At 38.1% G+C, this 24,944-nt stretch overlaps 1 protein-coding gene and 1 long non-coding RNA gene across 2 annotated transcripts in view; both read right to left on the bottom strand.

Moving 5' to 3' along the window:
- Window positions 1–20,817: 20,817 nt before the first annotated feature.
- Window positions 20,818–21,668, bottom strand: LOC145790619 (uncharacterized). The gene is made up of 2 exons (XR_014329480.1): window positions 21,091–21,668; window positions 20,818–20,996 (listed from the first exon to the last, which is right to left on the bottom strand). It is a non-coding gene; the product is annotated as an uncharacterized LOC145790619 (long non-coding RNA).
- Window positions 21,669–23,588: 1,920 nt separating this feature from the next.
- LOC114316968 (DExH-box ATP-dependent RNA helicase DExH12) overlaps window positions 23,589–24,944 on the bottom strand; it is a 10,004-nt gene continuing 8,648 nt past the window's right edge. Inside the window, exon 4 of the mRNA XM_028263676.2 lies at window positions 23,589–24,944. This exon is cut by the window's right edge and continues 2,141 nt beyond it. Within this exon, the coding sequence (XP_028119477.2) occupies window positions 23,894–24,944 (1,051 nt within the window). The 3' untranslated portion in view covers window positions 23,589–23,893.

The following is a 24,944-nucleotide window of genomic DNA, read 5'->3' as shown; positions in this document are numbered from 1 at the left end:
CATCCAAGGAATAACACAGTTTCTTCTTCTCAAGTATCCTCAACAATAAGTCATTTCAAGACTATTTCAACGTTTTGAACAATAATTTCTAAAATGAACAACAATTCTCATATTCCTTGAAATTCATCATTTATATAAATATAAATAAGAAATTTTCCAAACATCCATTTATTTTGACACACAAAATAAATATAACAATATCATTCATGGATTTTCAGTCTCTTTAATTTTTTTTTTCTAAATTCTAAGTTTTCTCACCAAAACTATACAACTCAAATCTTTTGAAAGAAAACTTTCCAAAATCATCTTTTCTTTAATCAACGAAGATCAAAACCCATAAGATCATTTTAAAAGAATAAGAGACAAACCTACTTTTAAAAATCGCTCAACTTCTTGAATTAACAATTAATTTTCAAAGCTATCGAAGGATGATTTCAAAAATCATCTAGATCTTGCAAATATATATATATATATATATAACTCTAAGAAAATCCCTACCTCAAGTTTTGAAAAAGAAATGAGATGAAACCCCCAAAATCAATGGTGTCGAAACTCGATCTTCACCGCACACAACGAAGCCCTCGAGAAGTTAACCAACTTTGATGAAGAACCTATGGCAGAACTCTAATGGATCTTGAGAAATCAAGGTTTTGATCCAATTTGGCATAGGGAAATGTGAAGAGAAGGGAGAGGAAATGTTTTTAGAGAGAGAGATATACAAAAGTGATCTGAAATATCATATTCACGAACTGATATAACATGGTCTGCTTGAGGGTGGAAAGCCCAGCTCGAGCGTCGAATACACATTTCCAGTACTTTTGCAAACAGGTTAAACTTCTAGAACCAAACATTCTTTGCTCGAGCGCATAAATGGCCGCTCGAGCGGACAAGCAACTTCGAATGCATTTTACATTTTTGTTTCTGGGATGCTACCCCTCGACCCCGCCAAGGCGCTGCCCTCGGACCCACCAAAGGGCATTGCCCTCTAGACCCCCGCGAGCTAACCGAGCAGCTCGATCCCGACCGGCCCAGTCGAAGTGGCAAAACATGAAAGAGGGGTCGAAATTGGGATCGCTACAGGCCAAGTCCCCAACTCTGAATAAGCAAGCCCTGGACTTGACTCAGGACAATGAGGACGAGGTCTCCAAGAGTGTCTCTCCTAAAAGAGCCATCTCAGAGGCCGAGGTACAGACAGTCGAGAAGAGCCTCAACCAAACTCTTCAGGAGATCGATACTGAGATCGAGGCAGAGAGGACTGTCGAGAAGCTTTCCTAGCTGTCTGCCGAGGTCGAAACACAACCACCCGCCGGCGCAGAATAGCCTGTTTAGAATCTTTTCTCTGTTTTTGTATCTTGTAGTCTTTGCAACTTTTTTGGACAATCTTTTAATTCCAGTCTGGCCGATGTGCCTTTTTTTACTTGAACAAGTTGTCTTTTCTGAATGCAAGTCTTCTTTTTTCTTCCAAGTGTTGAATGTGTACCATGTTTACTGTTTTCTTTTATACCTTTTATGCTTCCACACTTAGAATATTTTTGCATTTCTTCAAAGTGTACCTTTAACTGTACAACAACTCTGGGGTATAATACCTTGGATACAAACCTTGACTGTTTGCCTCAGCTAACCATTGGCACACCTCAACCTTGACTGCTTGCCTCAGTATTTCTTTTTACTTTTACATGCTATCTTCTGTCAAGACTTCTTTCTTTTATCCTTTCCAAGCCTGGCAACCTGGTTGGCCATCTCGGCCATCATGTATCTCAGATACTCTTTTTTTTTTTTTGATATTACGTCGGCTAATCTTCAACCTGTAAATTTTGTCATCATTCTCCACCTCTCTGTCCCCTAATGTGAACGTAAGTTTCACTTAAGTTCACATTAAGCACTTGTAGTCTTTCGCTGAAGTCAGTGTCAAACAAAGACTATCCAAGGTGTTCAACCTAGGTTTCTCTGTTAATGCATTTAGTTCCATTCTGAGTTTGACTCTGCCGATATGGCAAGTCCATGTTATTTTAACTTAGTTCAACTCCATTATAGGCAAGTATAATTCAACTCTACCATATAATGAGTTTAAGTTATTCATCATGTTTCACTTAGAAACATTGCCAACTTAATTCAACTCTATTATATGCAAGTATAATTCAACTCTGTCATATAATAAGTCTAAGTTATTCGTCATGTTTCACTTAGAAACATCATCGTAGGACTGATCCTATCACACAAATTTCAAATATAAAGATTGAACTAAAATTTTATAATTACTTCGGCTAATGACATAAATTTCGAAAAAAAAAAAAATAATGATAAAAAAACTTTAGGTTGCAAGTATTCCAGGGTCTTGGCAACTCTTTGCCATCACTGTCTTCAAGCCGATATGCCCTATTGCAGGAGATCGAGATAATTCCATAAGGCCCCTCTCAATTTGGGCCAAGTTTTCCTTCCCTAGGATCCTTCTTGTTGCTGACAACGTTTCTTAGGATGAGGTCCCCAACTTGAAACTCTCTTGGGTTAACCTTCTTGTTGTAAGCCCTAGCAAGCTGTTGTTGGTATGCCCCCAGCCGAATTGATGCTCTCTTTCTTCTTTCTTCCAGTAGGTCTAGATCTTGGGCCAGGAATGCCTTGTTAGTCCCATTCTCTACTCCCTGGAATGCCGACTTCTAGTGGGATAACTGCTTCAGTGCCATAGGCCATGGTGAATGGAGACTCCCCAGTTGATCTTCTTGGTGTAGTCCGATATGCCCTTAGTACATTGGGCAATTCCTCCACCTATTTTCCTTTTGCTGCCTCCAGACTCTTTTTGATCCCATCTAGGATAGTCTTGTTGGATGCTTCTACCTGACCATTGCTTTGAGAAAAGCTTGGAATAGAGTAGTTGTTCTTGATTTTGTACTTTGCACAGAAGCTTTTAATTAGCTTGCTGTCAAACTGCGTCCCATTGTCTGCTATTATTGCCCTTGGGATCCCAAACCTGGTGATGATGTTCTTCCATATGAAGTTCTTCACATCAATATCTCGAATCTTCGTAAGGGGTTCAGCTTCTATCCACTTTGTGAAATAATCAGTTGCTACTAGCAGGAACTTCATTTGCCTAGTTGCTTGGGGTAGTTGTCCAACAAGATCCATGGCCCACTAGGGAAATGGCCAAGGGCTGGACACTGGGTTCAAATCTGCTGCTGGTTGATGTATCAAAGGTGTAAACCTTTGACACTTCTCGCACTTCCTGACCTAGGCTTCTGTATCTTTTTGCATGTAGGGCCACCAATACTTCTGAGTAATGGCCCTATGAGCAAGTGATTTGCCCCCAGTATGGCTTCCACATACTCCTTCATGTATTTCATACAAGAAGTCTTCAACTTAGGAGGGATGTACATATCTCAAAAGGGGACCAGTAAAGACCTTTTGTAGAGATGTCCTTTTGTTGTCAGGCTAATCCTAGCCGACTTCAATCTGGTCTTGTGTGCTTCTTTGTGATCATCTGGCAGCTTCCCATCTCTAAGGAACATTACTATTGCATCCATCCAACTCAGGCCCATCTCCACGCACATTGTTTCGTACTCTGTGATCAGTGGTTCCACACTTGGGTCTGACAAATAATCAACTATTATTGTCCTTGCTTCCCTTGATTTCATTGCACTAGCCAGGTTAGCCAAGGCATCGGCATGGCTGTTGTCATCTCGGCTAACTTGCTGTTGTCGGCAATCCTGAAATAAGGCTAACAGTCTGACAACCTTTTTTACATAGGCTATCATTTTTTCATCTCAGGCTGTATACTCGTCTGTTGCTTGGTTCATAATAAATTGGGAGCCACAGAAGACTACCACCTCGTCGGCTTCCATTGTTACTGCCAACTTCAATCCTGCAATCAATGCTTCATATTCTGCTTCATTGTTTGAGGCCTTAAACCCCAATCGAATAGATTGTTCTAACATCCGCCCATTTGGTGATACTAGCACTACTCTTGCCCTCGCTTCTTGACGGTTTAAACTCCCATCAACAAACAGGCAGAAGGAGTCGCCGATATAAATGTCGTAGGGCTTGAGTTTTTTTTTTCTTTCTTTTGATTTGCTGTGGGGTTTTTCATTTCTAGCTGGGTCTCTTCTTATTCCCCTAAACACCCTAAGCCGTGGCTCATCGGAGCCCGACGTAGGACAGCTCCAGGTGTGAACTCAGCCATAAAGTCGACCAATACTTGGCCTTTAATTGCTGTTCTAGGCCTAAATTCCAAGTTGTATTGGCCTAGTACTACTGCCCATCTGGCTACCCTACCTGTCAGATCTCCTTGTTGTAGCAGGGACTTCAAGGATGCTCAGTTAATACCACAATCTTGTGGGCTTGGAAATAATGGTTCAACTTCTTGGAGGCCATCATTAAGGCCAATGTCAATTTCTCCAGGAGTAAATACCTGGTCTATGCGTCTGCTAGGGTTTTACTCACATAGTATACTGCCCTTTGTTCTCCCTTCTCTTCTCTGATTACCACTGCACTCACTGCATACTCCGCAACCGCCAAGTATAAGAACAATTCCTCTCCAGGTACTGGATTTGAGAGAACTGAAGTTGTGGTCAAGTATCTTTTCAAGTTGGCCAAGGTGACTTCACATTTCTCTGTCCATAAGAAATCTATGGCCTTTTTCAACAGACTGAAAAATGGTTTACACTTATCTGAACTTCTGCTTATAAATCTAATTAAGGCTGCGGCCCTTCTAGTCAACATCTGCACTCGTTTTGCCGACATTGGGCTTTTAAAATCCAGGATGACCTTAATTTGATATGGGCTTGCCTCAATACCCCTTTTGGTAACCAAGTATCCCAAGAACTTACTAGACCCAACTCCAAATGCACATTTCGAAGCATTGAGTCGGAGTCGATATGTTTTAAGGATATCGAAAACTGTCTTCAAGTCAGCCAGATAATCCTCAGGTTCTTTGGTCTTCACGACCATGTTATCAATGTATACTTTCACTGTTTTGCCAATCAGGTGTTTGAACATCTTGGTCACTAACTTCTGGTAGGTTGCTCCTGCATTTTTCAATCCGAAAGACATCACTATGTAACAATACAACCCTTTTGGGGTGATAAATGCAGTCATCTCCTTATCAGGGGGGTACATTGCTATTTGATAGTACCCTCTATAAGCGTTTAAGAAGCTCATCCTTCCATGTCCTGAAGTGACATCCACTAATTGATCGATCTTGGGGAGTGGGAAACTGTCTTTGGGACAAGCCTTATTCAGGCTAGTGAAGTCCACGCAGACCCTCTATTTCCCATTCTTTTTCATAACCACAGTGTTGGACAGCCAAGTAGGGTAGTTTACATCACAAATGGCCTTGGCTTCCAACAATTTGTCCACTTTTTCTTCGACTGCCTCTACATGGACTAATGTCGGCCTCCTTGCTCGCTAGATGATAGGTTTGGTTGACCTGTCTACATTTAGTCTGTGACAAGTGACCTCGGGGTCAATGCTAGGCATCTCGTATGGCGTCTAGGAAACCACCTCTATGTTTGCTCGTAAGAATGACTCTAACACCTTTTCCTCCTCCTCGGCCAAACTTGAGCCGAGAATGAAGAAGCGCCCTTTATCTCCTTGTTGGATTAGGATCCTCTTAAAGGCTTCCTTGTGCTTTTGTCGGCCGGCTTTTTGCTGACGTCATCCAGGCTCTCCATGTCCTCGTCCTTAATTTCGACTGTCTCTGTCTCTTGCACGTTGCAGGTGGATTTCATTGTTGCCATGGAGCAATTCTTTGCCTGCACCTGATCCCCTCTGACCTCCTCAATTCTATGCTCTATTGGGAATCGCAACAACTAGTGTAGTGTTGAGAGAACAACCCTCATTGCGTGCAACCATAGCCTCCCCAAGATAACATTGTAAGGAGAGGGGGTGTTAATTACTGTGAACTCTGTACTTACCTTCTTGGTACCTGCCTGCACCTCCAAACTTCCCAGGGGCCATGTCAGCGTTCCATTGAACCCGACCGTTGAACTGTTAGACTGCTCCAGGTCATCTCAATATAGGCCGAGCTCCTTGTAACATCTGGCATACATGATGTCACAAGAGCTACCTTGGTCAACCAGAATACGCCTTACTTGGCATTCTCCAATCTTGAGGGATATCACCAGAGCATCATTATGTGGATGCTGCACCATGTCGAGGTCGGCTTTAGTAAAGGACACCATTGGTCCTTGGTACTCGTCTGCCCTAGGCCTCTTTTGCTGGACCTGGTACACATGTTGTAAGTGCTTTACCTCTGAGTCTTCCCACGTACCTCGTTCTCATTGACCTTCGAGTGAATCACATTGATCACTCGAGGTCCATTTGCTTGTGGTTGTGGTGCTGGTGAAGGTGGTGCTGCCGGTGCCTAGGGCAACCTTGCTTGCTCTTCTCTTGTTCTGTCTTCATCTACTAGGTCCCTTAAGTGACCTTGTCTTACCAGATCTTCCAGATGTGTCTTTAAGGCTTTGCACCCCCGAGTCAAATGCCTATCCTCAGTGTGGTAGGCATAGTGCTTCCCAAGGCTTCTTCCCATAAATTCGCTAGGAATTTTCTCTGATGCTTTATAGTAAGGCTGGTTCCTGATCTTTTCCAGGACTTTGTAAACCGGGATCCGGAACAATATGGTGACTGCATGTGTAGCCCTCAGTCTTATTTTTTGTCTATTAAAATTTGTATTACCTCAGCCTCGTTTCAGCGAGCCGTTCCTCTTCTCTTGTTTTGACGCCTTTGTTCTTAGCGTGTCTTCTTCAGCTCTCGCATATTTCTTAATTTTGGCCATGAGTTCCTCTATACTTCTTGGCAGTGTCTTTGCCAGTGACTTTTGAAGCATGTAGTCATTGTTCAAGCCGTTCTTAAAAGATACGACAGCCAACTCTTGGTTGCACCCTGGTATTCGGTTAAACACCTCATAATACTTGGCATAAGCTCTGAGGCTTTCATCCTTGCCAATTCTCAAAGCCATCAGGGAGTCTACCCTCAATGGCTGCAGTTTGTTTATAACAAACCTGGCCACAAACATTTCGGCTAGGCCTTCCCAACTTTTCATAGTTCCTTTCGGCAACTTGTGAAACCAATCTGATGCGATTTCTCTAAAGGATGAAGGGAACACCTTGCAAAGCAACGGTTCGTTCCCGGTATATAGTGCCATTGAGTTCAAATATAAAGCGATGTGAAAGTTAGGATTAGACTTACCGTCATATATTTGGAATCTCGGCATGTGGAACCTTTTCTGGGCCTTAAACTTATCCAATTCTACTAAGAACGGCATTCTCGGTTTGACCGGAGATGTGACCTCGGCATCTTGTCGCTTCCTCTGGAGGTAGTCCCTCAAATCCTCCTTAGTCCGTTCGGGAGCTCGGCTGTCAACGGATTTCAGCCTTTTTGGTGTGCTGCTCCCGGTGTCGTTATGAGTCCTCTTGGACCTCCCTTCATTCATTGTATCAAAACAAAGCTTCTTCCCTTGAACATGCCGATGTTCCCTGACATAGGTTTCCTTGGCACGGGGTGTCTTCTGAGACTCTTCTCTCATCGATTCTCCTCGCCTGACCTCCCGTGAAGGCCGATGCGAATACTCCTTTGCCCTATCATGCTGAGGGACTATAGGAATTGCTTTCTGTCCCCTTTTTTGGGCATCGTTCTTGGCCGCTGGAATCGACGTGTCTTTCAATGGAAATGATGGCTGCATGATGTTGTTCTGCGTCATGAAGTTGACAACCGATTATAGGTCTACTAACTTGTTTGCCATTCCCTTCATCTCGCCGTCCCTTCTCAGGCATCTATCTTTCCATACCTGGAGGTTGCTTTCGTTGTAATACCCGCCTTGATATGTTTTCTTCGGTGCGTCTCCCTGTTGGCCGACGTCTTTTTCCCCGGGATTCTTATCCTAAGGTTCTTCATTGCAATTGTCCTCCTTAACATTAGGGTCGGCGTTTTTACCACTCCCACTAGGGATGTCATCCCTAATCTTTTCATTCTGCCTGTTGTTGGCCATCTATTATTCTTATGCGTCCCACAGATGGCACCCAATTGTGGGTGCTAATTTCCGACCACACTGCCAAACAGGAACTCAGCAGGAGAGCACAGGCAGAATAGATCACGCCCGATCAACCTGTCACAGAAAGATAAGATTCCGGCAGTGGTTCGTCCACCCTGGGGCACTCCGACGATCAAGTCAGTACTCAGTTATCTCTCAAAGATAGCAAATAATGCTTAACTCACTAGCCAGAATACCAAAAACGTACCTTAGACCCAGGAGGGTGCCTTACTTTTATAGCCAACATTAACCTGATTCTTGTAGAAGCCTAGCGTCAATGGAGTCTGGCTCAATGCTCATCTTGGACTCCTAGCCAGATAGAGATAAACTCCCTAAGAGCTTCATCTTTATCCAGACTGAAATCCTCCTCCATTCTAGGACTCTTGTCCCCTATCTGCTCATCTCGGATTCCGGTATCTCTGTAGATAACCTCGGTCTAGCCGAGATCACCTCGGCATCATGACCTAGACACGTGACACCTCGGCTGACGCTTCGGTGTCACCTTGGTCACGTGTTGTCATTCACAAAATATGTTCCCACACTTTCATAACCATAATGAGAATTGGAAGAGGAGGCTTCTTGGGCTTGTACCATTGTCATTGGATTAAAGCTCAACGGAGACCAAGTAAAGACAGAAGGGCTAAGAGATGAGTGCTATCTGTTAGGGTGCCACGGATATTTATAGGAGATTTCACTATATATAACTATATATTTAAAGTATGAACGATTGAGTAAGCAAAAAAAAGATATATGTATATCTATTTATCTATCTATCTATCTATCTATCTATCTATACTATATATATAGTGAACAATTTTGTGTCCTGAAATTTCTTATCTCGTTTTGTTAAGTGTCTATTTTTCTATTCAAAATAAAAAATTAAATAAAGGAAAGAAGTAAGACTTAAACTTTAGACTTAATGTTTGATGAAGAATATTCTTACTTATTTGAATTGCATATTATGTGTGCGAACCGCTAATATATATATATATATATATATATGGTGAGGGAAATGCTACCTTAATTTACCTGCTGATTTGTGGTTTTTCCTTGGAAGCATGGAAGCAAGTGAATGGACATTTAAGCAGTGGTTATTTTAGAGAAAATTACTCAACAGTGGGACAGGAAAAAGAAAAATTACACAAAAATGGTGCATACAAGTCACCTTGTGATGTGATGTAAGTCAAATTTTGTGGGGGCATGTTTGTATATTTTTTTCCTGGTGTAGTGATTTCTCCTTTTTTTTAATTTGTATGTGTCTTTGACAAGAAATTCTTTTCCACCAAATGTGAATGCAGACTTTCGGTAGAAACCTTTTGGGGGCATGGAAGAAACTGCTACGAAGGTGGGGGGTGGATGGGGAAGTGAGGATTTTTTATTTTTTCTTTTTAAAACCAAATTCACATTATTTTAAAATGCATTTTTATAATTCAAATAATTTGAATTTATTTCTTAAACTTATGTTGATTTATGAATTTTTATTTTAAAAACACTGAGCTCAAGTAATTTATTGATTTTTTTTTTTTTTTAAAGTTCTAAAAACACTACCTCGAAGTTGAAGGTTACTTTTTTTTTTTCTTTTTCTTTTCTTTCTTTCTTCTTTGTTTACTTTGTTTTGTTTTAGAGCAAAGAATTGTCTTCAAAATAACTTGAGTTTACAAATAAATTTTAAATTACATAGACCAAAAAGAAGTGTTAGATATATACACTAACGGGTGGTTTGCAATTCAAATAAGTAAAAATAAAATAAAACATTTACTATATATTATGTATCACTCAAAGGTAATAGTCTTCTTTATTAGATATGTTCAAGTTTTACTTTTTTCTCTATCTAATTTTTTTTATAATAGTATAGATAGATAGCATAAAATGAGAAAAGTTTCAGAATAAGCTATTAAATAGTGTAAATATCTATATAATATGACATGATGGTTTTTGAAAATGTCTCAAAATGTATAATACATTTTGAATCAACGGTTCAGATTATTTTATCTAACAATTTAAGGATCAAGATGTTTTCTTTACTTTTGTTTTCCCTCCAATATATATATATATATATATATATCTCTCTCTCTCTCTCTTTCAAGTCTTTTCACCTATCCACCCACCCATCCTCCCTCTTTTTTTTTCAATATTTTTCCAAATTTCAAGTGTAGTGTACTACTTTCTCCAATGCAATTTTCTTCTTCGAAAATGAGTCTTTTGTTTGTTTGTTTGTTTGTTTTTTTGAATTTTTTTTGTGTAAAAAATGATATTAGACTTTTAAAAGTATTTTTTGGGACAAAGTTTGATTGCAGTTTAAAAAAAAAAAAAAAAAAAAAATTGGACAAATCAAAACAACAAAAAAAAAATCTTAGTGTTTGACCATGGTAATAAAATAAATCGTGGTTTTAAAATTTTTAATTTAAACCCTTATTTTTTTAATCTAAATTATTTGTCTATTTTTATTAAATAAAACCGACATAAAAAAGTGTATTTTAGCCATTAAACTTAATGTAGGTATACATAAAATGTTTAAAATATCATTTTTTTTTTTGTTGAGTTCAATGGCTAAAATATCATTTTTTTCATTAGTTTTACTAAATATAAATAGATAAACAGTTTAGATTGAAAACAAATATTAGGGTTTAAATTGACAAAATTAAAATCTAAGGGCTTATTTTGTTATAAGGGTCAAATCCTAGGATTGTTTTTTTTTTTTTTTAATTTCTCCAAAAAACTTTAACCAAATTATTATTGATTTTCTTATTGGTTGTATTTAAAAAAACTAGGCTACGAATTGTTAAAAATTAAATAATGTTCAAAAATTAAAATTTTAATACACATTTTACATATTCCTACACACTTACATTTTTAATATTATATATATATATATATATATATTTAAATATGTATTAAAAATTTAAAATTTTCTAACATTATTTGATTTTGAACAAATACTCAGAGATTAGTTGTAAGCATAATATTTTATAATAATCAATAAGAAAATCAGTAATATTTTGGTCAAAGATTTTTTCTTTAAATAAATGAAACCAATAAGAAAATTAATGAAACATTTTGCCACAAGGAATATTTTAAAAAGCCTATACCATTCAACAACAATGAGCGCCCCCCCCCCCCCAAAAAAAAAAACAAAACAAAGAAATAAAATGATACCGTACCATGTGCAGCAGCTACTGCTATGTTTTATGCACAATAGCATCTTCACATCTAACATCACCGTCTAAAACTTGGCACCCACCCACCCTCTCTCTTTCTCTGACGTCTCACGTCATTCTTTCTCTACCCTCTCATATCTCTCTTTCTCTCAGTCTCACTTTTTAGATTTTAAATTTCAAAGCACACATTCACTCCCTGTCACGCCCCACTTTTTATTACTCAAAGTATTGCCAATTTCATTTACTTAATTCCATTTCAGAAATAACATGCGGAAATAAACTCGTATATTCAACTTGTAGAAGTGAATAACATTGCTCTCATTCGTATGCAAGTAAATACAACATGAGTACACTAAATAAATTGTCCTTGGGCTTACATCATTAAAAGTCAAGAAGAAGGGTATAACCCTTTTTACATAAATGGCATTCCGCCAACACAAAAGAGGCCTCGTGGCCAACAAATAAGAAGATCCAACCTTGTAGAACATCCTGGCTATCACCTGAAAAAGATTCAACAACGTGGGATGAACATATAGTCCAGTAGGGATCTCAACATGATCTCCAACAATAACAACTTACAGATAGCTATGATCATGAATGTTCATTCTCATACTAGAATAGTAATGTGGCAGTTTATACAAAATATACATAAGTATGAACTTTTCTCGAAAACAGCCATTTCATTTGACGCTATAAGCGGTTCATCTTTATTTCCTTTTCATTACTCATTTCCACAAACTTTCATGACAATAACAGTTTTAGAAAACAATTTCACCAAGCCCATTACTCTTCCCCCATTTTCCGTACTTACAACAAAATGACCTTTTTTGAAAACATGTTCACAAATACCCCATTTTCCTTCACACTTTCCAAAATCTCAAAATGGCATTTTGGTTTGTTTCCAATACATGCATATCAATACATGCATGCCTTAAATAAAAGGGAAATAACAAGTCATCAACATGTATATAATCCACAAATGAGGCAGCTCGGCCTTTCAAAACTGTAACCATCGCAACCCATAACATACTTAGATACACTGACGATAACAATTAAAACTCTGCTCTACCGGCTATATGCACAGTAAGCTAAGGATATGCCAAATGATAAGCGAGATAATAACTCATTTTAAACATTTCATACCTCATAATAGATACACATTTTAGTACTGTATCAATCTCAGATAAAAACACTTCCATACTTCACAAATGATACACATTTTAGTGTTGTATTAATAACATGTAAAAACACTTCCAATATCAATAAGCACACATATAGTGGTGCTAATGGAGTCCATCCCCTATCTCCTCCCAAACAAAATCCGGTTTAGAGGTCCATCCCCTATCTTCCCCTAAACCGTTGAGTAACCAAAACACTTCTATACTTCACAAATGATACACATTTTAGTGCTGTATCAATATCAAACATTTTCCGGTTTAAAGGTCCATCCCCTATCTTTCCCTAAACCGTGGAGTACATCCCCTATCTCCTCCCACACAACACAATGTATATAAACAATTATCATATACAAATTCCTCAATACAACAAAGCATCAATAACAAGTGTAATACATACACATAAACTATTCAATAATGTTTAACCAACACAAGTGTAACGCATACATCACAATTCAACACACCAATATCATCCTCCACCGATGACCAAGGACAAAACCTCTAGATGCATGTATTCAGTACACCTAATAAAAGAGACTCAACTCTCAAGCAATCCTTAAACCCAACAACGACACTAGTACGATAGGTAAAGATAAAACCCCCAAATGTGTGTATTCAACACTCATGATACAATAGTTCAATTCTCAAATTTATTTTCTGAGACTCACATAGAGTTAACATTTCATTTACCATTTTCAAGATCAACTTTCATAATTTTTCAAGTCAACATGTTCCATCACTTATTCCAAAAACACTTTTCCCTTTTTACAAAACCAATTACATTCTCTTCATTTTACAAAATCAATTCCATGGATAATAAGCCATAACCCAACTTGATTCATTACGTTCATTTCAAAATAACTCCAATACCATAATTAATCCTTTAACTGTTAACACCTTCTACACAACTCATATTAACAATAGAAATTTACCAACATTGTTCAACCATAAACCCTTTTTATTTTACCAAATCCAAAATATAATTTAGGGCTTTCTCTTCTTTCAATAATAACATGCTAATTTTATTCTCTAATTAGTCCAAACCACAGTCAATGATAACAAAACCATTCTCAAACAACCAACCCTAGGTTCCCCTTATGATTTTCAAACAAATCCAACACAGATATGATTTTCATGCAATACAAAATTACCACATGTCTATCTATAGACGGAGTATTGAAAAAGAACAAAGAAATCCCTACCTCAAATGGAGAAGATGAAGGCCAAAAACCAAAGTGCTCCAAATTGCCAAACTTTCAGATTAAAATGAAGATCAAGGGAAGCTCCACACTCAATACAAAGGAACTAGGGTAGAAGATCACTAGAACTAGATGTATTTATAGAGAGAAGATGTAGTCTAAAGAGAGAAACTCTCAAGTTATTCATTCAATGAACTTCATTAAATTGATTAATGTATCTCATACATTCATGATACATAATGCATCTTCTATATTAATGAATTCATTAGATAGATTAATGTATCTTACATATTCATAATAGAAACATAATGCATCTCTAAGATTCATTCATAATAAATCCATCACATTCAATGTATTAGCATTAGTCTTCTATACATTGTATAAATAGGTATCAATGATTAGTCACCATCTAATTGATGTACATGTATCTTACTAATGAGATGAATCTAGTATAATCATGTATAATCTTTGAAAAGTTGTCATATATTACAATTTAACAATGAAGGTAAAATCGGGATCGCTATACTCCCTCTCTCCCCCATGCTTTTCTCACTCTCTCTCTAAACTCTCATATCTCTCTTAAGGCTCTCAACCTCACTTCCCAATTTCCAACCTCACTAAACTCTCTCTCTTTTGTCTTTCAACCTCACTTTCCCTGGCCTAAACCCAATAACTTGGCAAGGTCGACGAACAAGCCTTCGTTGTCGTGACCGCATCCAAGACCAACGTTGGGGACTTTGGTCTTTCAAAACGTCAACATTTCAGTTGAGAAATCGCCCACTGTGAATGAATCGTTGCTGTACAATACCTGGTAAAGACACATTTGATGATTCTTCAGCTCGGGGAGTCAATTTGGTAAGATCGAAGATTGGGTCAATCTGAGTGTAGCATTTTTGTCACGGGGAGAACTGGATCCAAACAAACTGTCACCGTGTGATACTTGCTAAAGTTGCAACCGGTGGTAGTGTTGTCATAGATAGTTGCGGATAAGGTTTTGGCCCTATTGCGTCATGTAGGAGGTGGCGTGGAAGAGGTGTTTTGGGGTGGCAGTGAAGGTGGTTTCGAAGAGGGTTGTTGTCGGTGAGGGTGGTGTAATTGTATGAAGAGGGTGATTTTGGATTCTGATCGATAGTGAGAGTTTTTTAATCTAGGGTTGTTGTCCATGAGAGAGACTGTGGTTTTGGAAGAAATTATAGAAGGAGGGTTTGGAATTGGAGGGGTTGGGAGAGACAGGTAGAGAGAGAAAGGAAGAAGAGTGAGAAACCAAACATTATTTTTATTTTATTTTATTTATTTATTTTTTTCTATAACCTGGGTATGCCTTAGATTTATGGGTTGATGTGTTTTATGCTCTTAAAAGTGAAGAGCATGTCCTAGATTTATGGGTTTTTGTAGTTAGTATAGGAAAGGTTACCAAAAAAAAAAAAAAAAAAGAGTAGGGAAGAGGGATTTGGAGGCAAAGGGTATGTGAAATTGGTCCTTTTTTTTTTTTTTTTTTTTTGTGCTGGCTAGTATTGCTGAGTTTGATTATAGTCATGTTAAAAAATGTTGGTGGAATTTTTTTTAGTTTAGGAAGTTGAATTCAAAATTTAAATAAATAAAAAAATTGAAGTTGTTTGGTTATTAAGAGACGAAACATTATTAGAATATTTATATTTAATGATGAGATCAAAATATAATTGGAAGATTTTTTTTGGAAAATGTTTTTTTCTTTGGTGAACAAATTTGAATTCAAAATTTAAATTAGATCTGTTAACAAAAAAAAAAAAAAAGTTTAGTTTTACTATTAAAATGTAATCTTTTCATAAGAAGAGATAATGGGGATGGTGTGATTTGTTTAAAGACTGAAAAAGCCCACTTCAGTGACAAAGATAACATATTTTTATTTCCGAATAACTAATCAGACCAGTATTTATATTTTCACACCAAATTTTTAGCAACAAATTTGATAAGTTACATTTTAACTTAATAATTTTATACTCAATTATAAGTAAGTTCAAAGTGGGAGATTACACAAAAGCACATTTGTCAATTCATCCTGACTGTAGATGACTTCAAGACATTGGGGAAACTGCAAGTGGGTGGAATGTGAGAATGTACAACTTGTTCTTTATTCTGAACCAGCCAGGAACTTCATTTCCAAGAAGTAGCATGATGTATAATATATTTGCCACATTGGTGGAGTCTCTCTTTGATATAATTAACTTATACTAATGATGATACACAGGAGTTACAGAGTTACAGAGTTACATTAACAACATATATATGAGAGAGATTCATGTTTTTATTTGATTTATTAGAATAAAATGATCATTTTGCGAGCTACTTTATGGAATAATTATTCTTTTACAATAGTGAATAATAATTTTATTTCTTTAATGCAATTTGGAAGGTACAAATTGGAATTTTACTCAGATTTAATTTTCGCAATGAAAACAGATTGCCAAGATCCCTGGGGAAGGCATCATTTGATAGATCCTCAAAGACTTAAAAGCTTAGCAAGGACCATAGCATAGAAGCCAGCACATGAAATTTTTTGACTTTTTCTTGGCTTCAATAACCAAGGTCTGATGAACAAATGCCATGCTTTGACCTCCTCAGTGGTAGAGAGTAATCAATTTATCAGTTCCATCTGCACTGAGCATAGTTAGAGATTCCATATTCCCCATATCTATCAAAATCTTTTCAAGATTTGAGCAACTAGAGATATTAAGCGTTTTCAAACATTTTAGCATAAAGATACTTCTCGGAAGCTTTCTCAAAATTTTGCAATCTTTTAAATTTAATAGAACAAGTCTCTCTAATATCCGACGGATTCATGAACCTCAACCAACCTTTCACAATTTTTAAGTATTAGTCTTTCAAGATTGGGGACCATTGAAAAGTTAAGAGTTTTGGCACTATGGGAATGACTACTAAAAAGGCCACTTCCCAAATGATCTGAGTCTCGTACAGGAAAGAATAAAAAAAACGTGATGGCAGGTGGCGGAAGAGGGTGAACGAATGTAGTAGCTGCCGAAATGTGACAGGTGCTCATTGGAGGGTAGCCGTGGTGGCTGGTGGCAACACTGGGTGGAGCAAAGATGGCAGGAGAGAGAGGAGACAGTAAAAACTTATTTTGAAAACAAATGAAAAAATATATATATTTTTTATTCCAAAAAATTGAAAATTTTAGAGTAAGTTTCATTTTTCTGAAAAATAAAAAAAGTAGACTAAACAAGTTTTCGTTAACATTTCTTTGGACTACACCACAAGGGGGTAATTGTTCTTTTTTGAACCCTTCACAAGAGGACACTTAGCATAGCACTTGCACAGATTCAGAGAAAAGGGGAGATTAGGATGACCAAGACCCACATAGCCTGTATAGATTGGCATAACATGTGCACAAATTAAGGGGAGATTAGGGATGGCCGGCCGAGACCCACACAGCATGCACAGATTGGCTGCTCTGATATCCAAGTAACATCAAATAGGAACTCACCTTTATTGTGCTTTTTGGGATGGTTAGTTCATATATTTTGATATTGAAAATCAGAGTTTTGAGATTAACACCAAAGTTGCAAAGTTGAATGCAAAACCAGACAGCATTTCAATGGAAGAAAATAAGGAAGATAGCTCAAAAATAGCACTAATGTATTAGGTACGCATACCACAAGTGTGCTTGTGCGACATTTCATTAAAATTTCTGAATAACAATAAAACATAGCAAGTTCCAATTTTCTTAGCAATTAGAAAATATTCATGGATAAGAATGGGGTCAAGCTTTAAAGACAAAAGTTGCCCTGTACATTAATTCATACAACATAACAAACACCTTGATTATCTGGGAAGAAAATTTGGTGGAAAGTTGTGTAATGAGTTTTCTCTTAATAGCTCTAATTCCCTGCCACACACAAAAAAGAAAAAAGAAAAAACTTTTTAACGCCACTGCTTACTTTTTAAGGTCTTGACCATCCACGTATTTGGACTGCAAAATGGAAGGCTTTCCAACCTCATTGCTCACTTTATTTCTGTAAAAGATCGATAACTATTCAGCAACAAGGAATTGATATCAATAATGACAACATAATGATCTAGGAAATTGATTAAGGGCCGCTGATGGGGTTGGTTTACTATTATGAACAACATCATTTACTGAATTTCAAGATGAGTGAATCAGTTTGATGGGACTCAACCCCTCAGGTGAGAACATCAATGTTCTTTATTACATATTTTCACAGCACTTCACACTGCTTAACACCATGATGTACTGCGCAAGTGTTCTGTGCAGTGAGGCAACTACAGGAATGAAATTAATAAGCTCTGGGGTTTTCATTCAATATAATGGTTTGCTCAAGTAAGTTTGGGAAGCTTTAGGCTCTCCAACAAGAATTATTAGGCATAGCATAATGGCATCATGACTGTTCTCCCGTTATCTTCTTGGCGTGGTAGTGGATCTTTGAGAACATTGACATAGTATAGAGCAGAGGCGACAAAGAGATAAATGTGTAGTTAGTATAGAAGTAGACAAAAACCGGTTGTGGAAAATGATTCAGTACATGAAAATTCAGGGCAAGATTAAGTTTTTTAATGGAAATGTCTCAGGAATATACACCAGGTGAATGAAATCTATGCAAAAGAAAGACTTGTGGAGTGCAGGTTTGTCCTGTGTGTGGTGGCTCTTTCTCCCCCTTTTGATTTTGAACTGAAGCTATTAGAAATGTTGATTTTTCCAGTGGTGGCAAATTTTGTGGGACATTCTTAAAGGTTAGATCGAATGATTCAGTTTCTGGAATGTAAAAATATATGTATTATTGATTGATAAATATTGATTGATGTATTGATAGATATATTAATTACAATTCCTATACAATCTATATATAGAAGAAAATGTGGTAGTAGGTGTAGTGGAGGTGATAGTGGGTTAGGTGAAGTGGAGTGTGTGGTGAAGTGGAGGTAGGTGAAGTGGAGTGTGTAGTGGAGTAGGTGAAGGTAAAGATGGAAAATTCTAACAGCCCCCCGCAAACTCAAGGAGGAGAGAAACTAACCAACTTGAGTTTGGAGAGAGTAACAAAACAAGAAAATACATAAAAATAAAAAAGGATAGGAGACACTGTATGGTCGTGTCAGACCGTTGGTGAAGACACTGTATGGGGTGTCATAACGTTGTAGAGGACACTGTATGGTGGTGTCGGACCGATGTAGAAGACAGTTTATGGGGTCATGTCGGACCGTTGTAGAAGACAGTTTATGGGGTCATGTCGGACCGTTGTAGAAGACAGTTTATGGGGTCATGTCGGACCGTTGTAGAAGACAATGTTGTGACAGTTTACGGAGTCTTGCTGGACCCTTGTAGAAACTAACCGGAATCAATGTCGGGACAGTTTACAGAGTCTTGTCGGACCCTTGTAGAAACTAACCGGAATCTATGTCGGGACAGTTTACAGAGTCTTGTCGGACCCTTGTAGAAACTAACCGGTATCAAATGTCGGGACAGTTTACAGAGTCTTGTCGGACCCATAAAGGAGCTAACCGGAATCAATGTCGGGACAGTTTACAGAGTCTTGTCGGACCCTTAAAAAGTCGCACCCTCAAAAGGTGTGCCCAATCTTTCAAAAGGCGTGCCATCAAAATGCGTGCCCAATCCATAAAAAGGCGTGCCATCAAAAGGCGTGCCCAATTTATCAAAAAGGTGTGCCGGACATGATGGCGAGGCACGTGAGTGTCTTGGTTGGCGTGCCCGTTTGTCGTCTGGCGGCAAGTGGCGCGCGATACGCGTGGCTGCCTCGACTATTTAACCAAGGTTGAGGCGGAGGCTGTGCAAACCAGTCTGAAACCGCCGAAAATCCTTTGAAAAAACTCTTCCGTTTCTGAGAAAGAGATTCTGGAACACTCTGTGGCCATTCTGTCACCAACCCTTCCGAACATTACCAGTCTGAAATTGCTATTTCGCTGAAACACTTAGCAACCCAAAAACATGGCCTCTTCTTCCCGTCCAGTTACCCAGAACCTGCTCACGCTCTTTCCAGAACTGAACGAGCCCACAAGAGAAATAACTGGTGCGGTGGCCAGTGAACCGCAACCAAACACCTCTGGTTTTGCTCCATTGAACTTTCCGATGCGGTCGGTGGAGCAAAAAATGGCGATGCAAACTGATATTGAGGCTAATCAGTATACTCTGAAGTCATGCGTGGAAACCATGACGGCGGTCACAAATTTGTCGAACCGGCTGCAGAGTAGGACAAATGAGGTGCAGCATTTAAACTCCCAGCTGGCTCTGCTCCAACGCATGTATAAGGATGCGCGAGCAGAGGTAAGCGTGCTAAGGACAGAAAACAAGGAGCTGAAGCGGAAGGCCACCGTGATGTTCCGATTTGGAGGACCGCCATATGCGGCAGTGGAGGAGCAGGGAGTAAATGTGCTCGGTGGCGTGGGAAATCCGGAGGCAACACCGTCAAGGGCCGTCCAAGACGGAGGCAAGAAGAAGAGACCTGCAGCAGAGTAGAGAAGAAAAAAAAAATCCCACCTGTGAATGTGGTTGTTTGTTTGTATTTTTTTTTTTTTTTTGTTTGTATTTTTTTTTTTTTGTGTAAAATTGTGATCGGGGTTGATCCCTGAGATGAATAAAATATAGTTTGGTGTGCAAAGCTAGATGGTATGAATGGAATTGGAAAAAGAGTAAAAATAATGTAAAAGAAAACTAAAGAAAGAAATAATAAAAATATATTTGAAATCAAAAAGGAAAGATGGGGGAAAGAAGGAAAGTGGTGTGGAGAAAATAAATAAAAATAATAGAGTTTGAAATCAAACGGAGGAGAGAGGATGATGTTTGTTGTTTTTTTTTTTTTTTTTTTTAATAAAAAGAGATATATAGATATATATATAAAATAAAGAAAATGGGGAACAAGGAGTGCACCAATTAAGCTTTTAGAATTAAAAAAAAAAAATTTTGGGCGGTGGATGCAATGTGCTGATGGTGTTGGGTGGAAAATAGTTTAAAATGGAAAAGTATATATACAATTAGAAGAAGAATAGTGAAGTGGGTGTAATAATAATAATAATAATAATAATAATAATAAAAGAAGAGAGAGTGGGGGACATGATGATGAGGATAAAAGGAATAAAACAAAAAAGTGGTTGTGATGTGGTTGATGTTTGTGCTCGGTGGACTAGGATAGTGGAGGTTAAGATATTATAATGGATTGGTATAGGGCAAGTGTGTATGTATCTGCCGGTGATAGGAGAGAGAGAGAGACCAAGACCAAGGGGACAAACTCAGTGGCCTTAGGAGAAAAAGAAAAAGAGGTATGGATGGATTGGGGCAAAAGTTGGCTGCTTCGGGGTCTGTACAGTTTGTGGTGGCCATCTGGGTCATGTATTTAAAAGTGAAGGCTTCAACTTCTGTTCATATTGCTGTTCGGAAAGAGCATACTGATCAGCAAGCTGCTTCAAATTACTTCTTAACCTGAACTTGAAGAATTTGCGTATTATTCTGCATACTCAAGATGGTACCTTATAGAAGTACGATCAAAACTGAGAGGAAACAGGCAATATGTAACCTCATAAAGGTGACTTCACAGAGAGAGAGACCACGCAGATGCCAACATCGTCATCATGCTCATCGGGAACAAGACTGATTTGAAGCATCTCAGAGCGGTTGCTACAGAGGATGCCTAAGGTTTTGCTGAGAAAGAAGGCCTTTCCCTTTGACTTTCCGTGTGGGTTTGGCTCCTTTGGGCCTTACTCGGATTTGAGTTCGCCGGTGGAGTCTGTGATGAGCTCCACCGAGACAGATAGTGATGAGGAAGGTATGTGTAGAAAATAAGCTGAATAGGTTGAGGCCCGGCGGGCGGCCAAGGCGAGATTGCCGCCCGCCGGGGAAGCGAAACTATTAGGTTCTAAACCTGCTCTGATACCATGTAAAAATATATGTATTATTGATTGATAAATATTGATTGATGTATTGATAGATATATTAATTACAATTCCTATACAATCTATATATAGAAGAAAATGTGGTAGTAGGTGTAGTGGAGGTGATAGTGGGTTAGGTGAAGTGGAGTGTGTGGTGAAGTGGAGGTAGGTGAAGTGGAGTGTGTAGTGGAGTAGGTGAAGGTAAAGATGGAAAATTCTAACATGGAAGGCATGAAATGTTTTGGGTGTTCAGGCGGAATCGGCGAGAGATTGAATTGTCGCAAAAAGCAATGGCCAATAACATTGAATTTTTGTTAAGCATAGTTCTGTGAAAACAGGAAATGCCAGCAGAGGAAATTCTCAGGTTTCGCAACTTCCTCCAGGCTCCACAGAACAGATTTTTAAAATTAAAATTAGTATGGATGGAGCGATAGATGCTAAACATGGAAAAAGGGGCATTGGTGTTGTAGCAAGAATTGATAAAGGTGAGTTGCTATTTGTTCATGCAGCTCTCAGCATGATTGTCATTTCCTCTACTGTAGTGGAAGCATTTCATTTTGTTGCATTGTGCTAGTTGAGATGTCAAGCCAGAAAATCCATTGCACCAGCTAGGTTGATATGCTTGGTTAATGCCAGACTTCTTCTTGTTCTCCATGACTACACTGTTAACAAACAGAGAGAGATTTTTCAAAATTTGAAATCGGAATTGGAGCCGTTAGGGTGGGTGGGGGAACCAATCACTGCTATGACCAAAAATAAAATAAAATAAAATAATTTAGATACTTCGAACAAAATAATACCATCTTATGTGCTGTGATTTTACTGGTCAATAAAAATTAGATAGACAACCATTGGGTGGTGAGAGAGGCTGTGGGGATGGTAGTTTAGGATTAGGGTAGGCCATTGAGGATGGGGAAGGGTGGAGAAAGTAGAAGTTTTATAATCTTGTGCATATCACGTGTAAATTCACAAAATTATTCTTTCATTATTGGTTATAAAAAGAGAAAACAGATGATTTAGATTGAGACCATTTAAAAAATTCTAAGTTTAATATTTAATTATATTACAAGGGTTAAATTTAGTTTTTTGTTTTCTTTTTCTTTCATTTTTTTTTTTTGTTTTTGTTTTTTTCCCTGCAGGTGGTAATTGTAAAAATATTTCATGTGTAAAAAAGTTTATAATTTTAATTATTAATATCAATAAAATTTATTATTAATTGATAATTATTTTTTTACTTTTACACTGATTTTTCTTTTTCTTTTTTTTGTGTGGTAACTTTTCTCTAACTCTTCAATGGTCTACAAAACATGCAATGATTTACGTTCCTCAAATTTATGAAATGACACCAACATTCCTTTCAAATTTGTTGTCAAAGATTGTGTGCACTCCAAGATTGTTTTTAGTGTTCAAAATTACATATGAAAATATATAAATACATACTAAAATACTAATTTTAGATAGTTTAAATTGAACGAGGACAAGTACCTCCCCTCCCAGGCTGTGTGCTTGTTCAATAGTAGGAGGGCACATAGCCATCTTGTCAAGAAAAGAGGGGAGAGGATGGAACATGGCAACTTGTCTAGATTGGTGTCTTAATCTAATGGAGGAGCTTTGCCAATAATTCATGTCCCTGTAAATTCAAGTTACAAAACCTCAACATCTCAGCTTTTCTGTATCCAATTCCAAATTCTCATTACAAAGAAGGTCCACAGCGAAAAATCCACGGTGAACTCCCCATCACCATCACCGTCACCGGTAAATGCCTTCAGTGATGGTGGTAAACCTTTCCAATTTCTACTTTATATTTGTTTGCCTGTAAATTCAAGTTATGAAATCTCGACATCTCATCATTTATGTGTCCACATCCAAATTATCATTATAAAGAGGATTCCAAGTACAACAAAACAATCACCATAAAACTAAATAATTCTGTAATATCATGATCATCAACAAAAGATCACACATAACTATTACCAAAAACCTACCATTAGGATTCAGATATTTGTAAAATCAAATTTTCAAAGCATGAACCTGAAACCAATAACAAAACAAGAAACCTGAGTCATCTACAGTTTTCCCATTTCAGATGGCAAGAAAACTATAACAGCTGTTGAAACACAAAGCAAAAGAGAAACATAGAAAATGAGCAACACAAGTGACTAAATCTAAAACAATAATGCAAACTGTTGCATATGCAGTTCTTTTCTGTTTACCTAAGCTGAACAACACAAATTGGAGAGCTAATATAAACGGGAAAATATGCAAGGCTACAAATTAGGCTTCCACAACAACAATTTTCAGACATCTCAACCATTTTAAGTACAAGAGTCAACTCAAATGATGCATCACATGCCAACATATTCCGGATCTAGCAACAACAGGAATAACACGTTAGGAAACTTACAACGGGACAAAAGCAAAAAGAGTTCAATATACTAAGCATGTCACTCATTCTCTTCCACTGTCGTCTTCAATAGCGCCTGCTTCTCTGACATCAAGAGCAAAGCTATATTCTTGGTCACAACCCATATAAGAATCACACATGAAATACAGGGTATAGGTCTTCTTTCCTGCTTCCCCAGGGGCAGCAAAATCAAGCTTGACCTTGGCTTTCCTCTGCAAGGAAACTCTTTTGATGGCAAGCAACTGGTTACTTTTGGTATCACCAACCACAAGCCACCATCCTTCTTCTTTGGTTTTGGGATACCTAGGGGCATCAACGGGTCCCACCTCTGTCCTGCCCTCAAGATCCCGTTCAAGGGTCACCTGCAAACTGACATCATCCCCAGCCCTCACATTGTCGCCATCAACCACATCATAGGTCAGATCAATATTCGGGAAACGGTTGCAAACCTGCGCAATATCCATCAACTGTGAATCTGACATTTGCAATAGCTCTCGCCTTTCATCATCCTCCATCTCCACCAAATCAAACACTGTCTCTATACTCTTTCCAGGGTTCTCTTGGCATTTCTTAGCCAAATCTTTTGTGAAATGTGGAAGTTGTAAAAGCATGGAGTCCCGCTCCCACATGCCCTGGGTTACCATCTGGCTCACTTCCATTGCAAGAAGTGCTAGACTAAGCCACCCATTGCTGGAAATAACATCAACCATTGCTTGAAGCAGTCTACTGGCAGAAAGGAGCACCTCTCGCTGATCAGAAGCTAGATTCCCACCAACCACATGCCTTGAAAAATGGGCTTGCAACAGTGCATTAGCCTTCACATGTGGATCAGTGCATTTGGGATTCTCAAAGGAGAACCTCTGGTGATTAATCAATTTTTTAATCAACTCATCTTCTCCCGGTCGTATTGGCAGTTGTGCATACTCTGAAGCCGAAGCTAAAATCTCCAAAAGACCCTTCATTTTTGCTTTGGCGGTCAAAGATGAACTAAAACGTTCTATTGTTGTGTAACTGATATAATAGTAAGATGCTATCATGCCAAGGTTCAAAGGAGAGAGCTCAACATCATCCTCAATAGCAACACACTTGCTTGCT

Source organism: Camellia sinensis, chromosome 5 (assembly GCF_055761805.1).
Source record: "Camellia sinensis isolate YWXY chromosome 5, ASM5576180v1, whole genome shotgun sequence".
In the NCBI taxonomy this organism is placed as follows: domain Eukaryota; kingdom Viridiplantae; phylum Streptophyta; class Magnoliopsida; order Ericales; family Theaceae; genus Camellia; species Camellia sinensis.
Note: the sequence above shows the minus strand (reverse complement) of the source record. Positions and strands in the feature narration are given on the sequence as shown.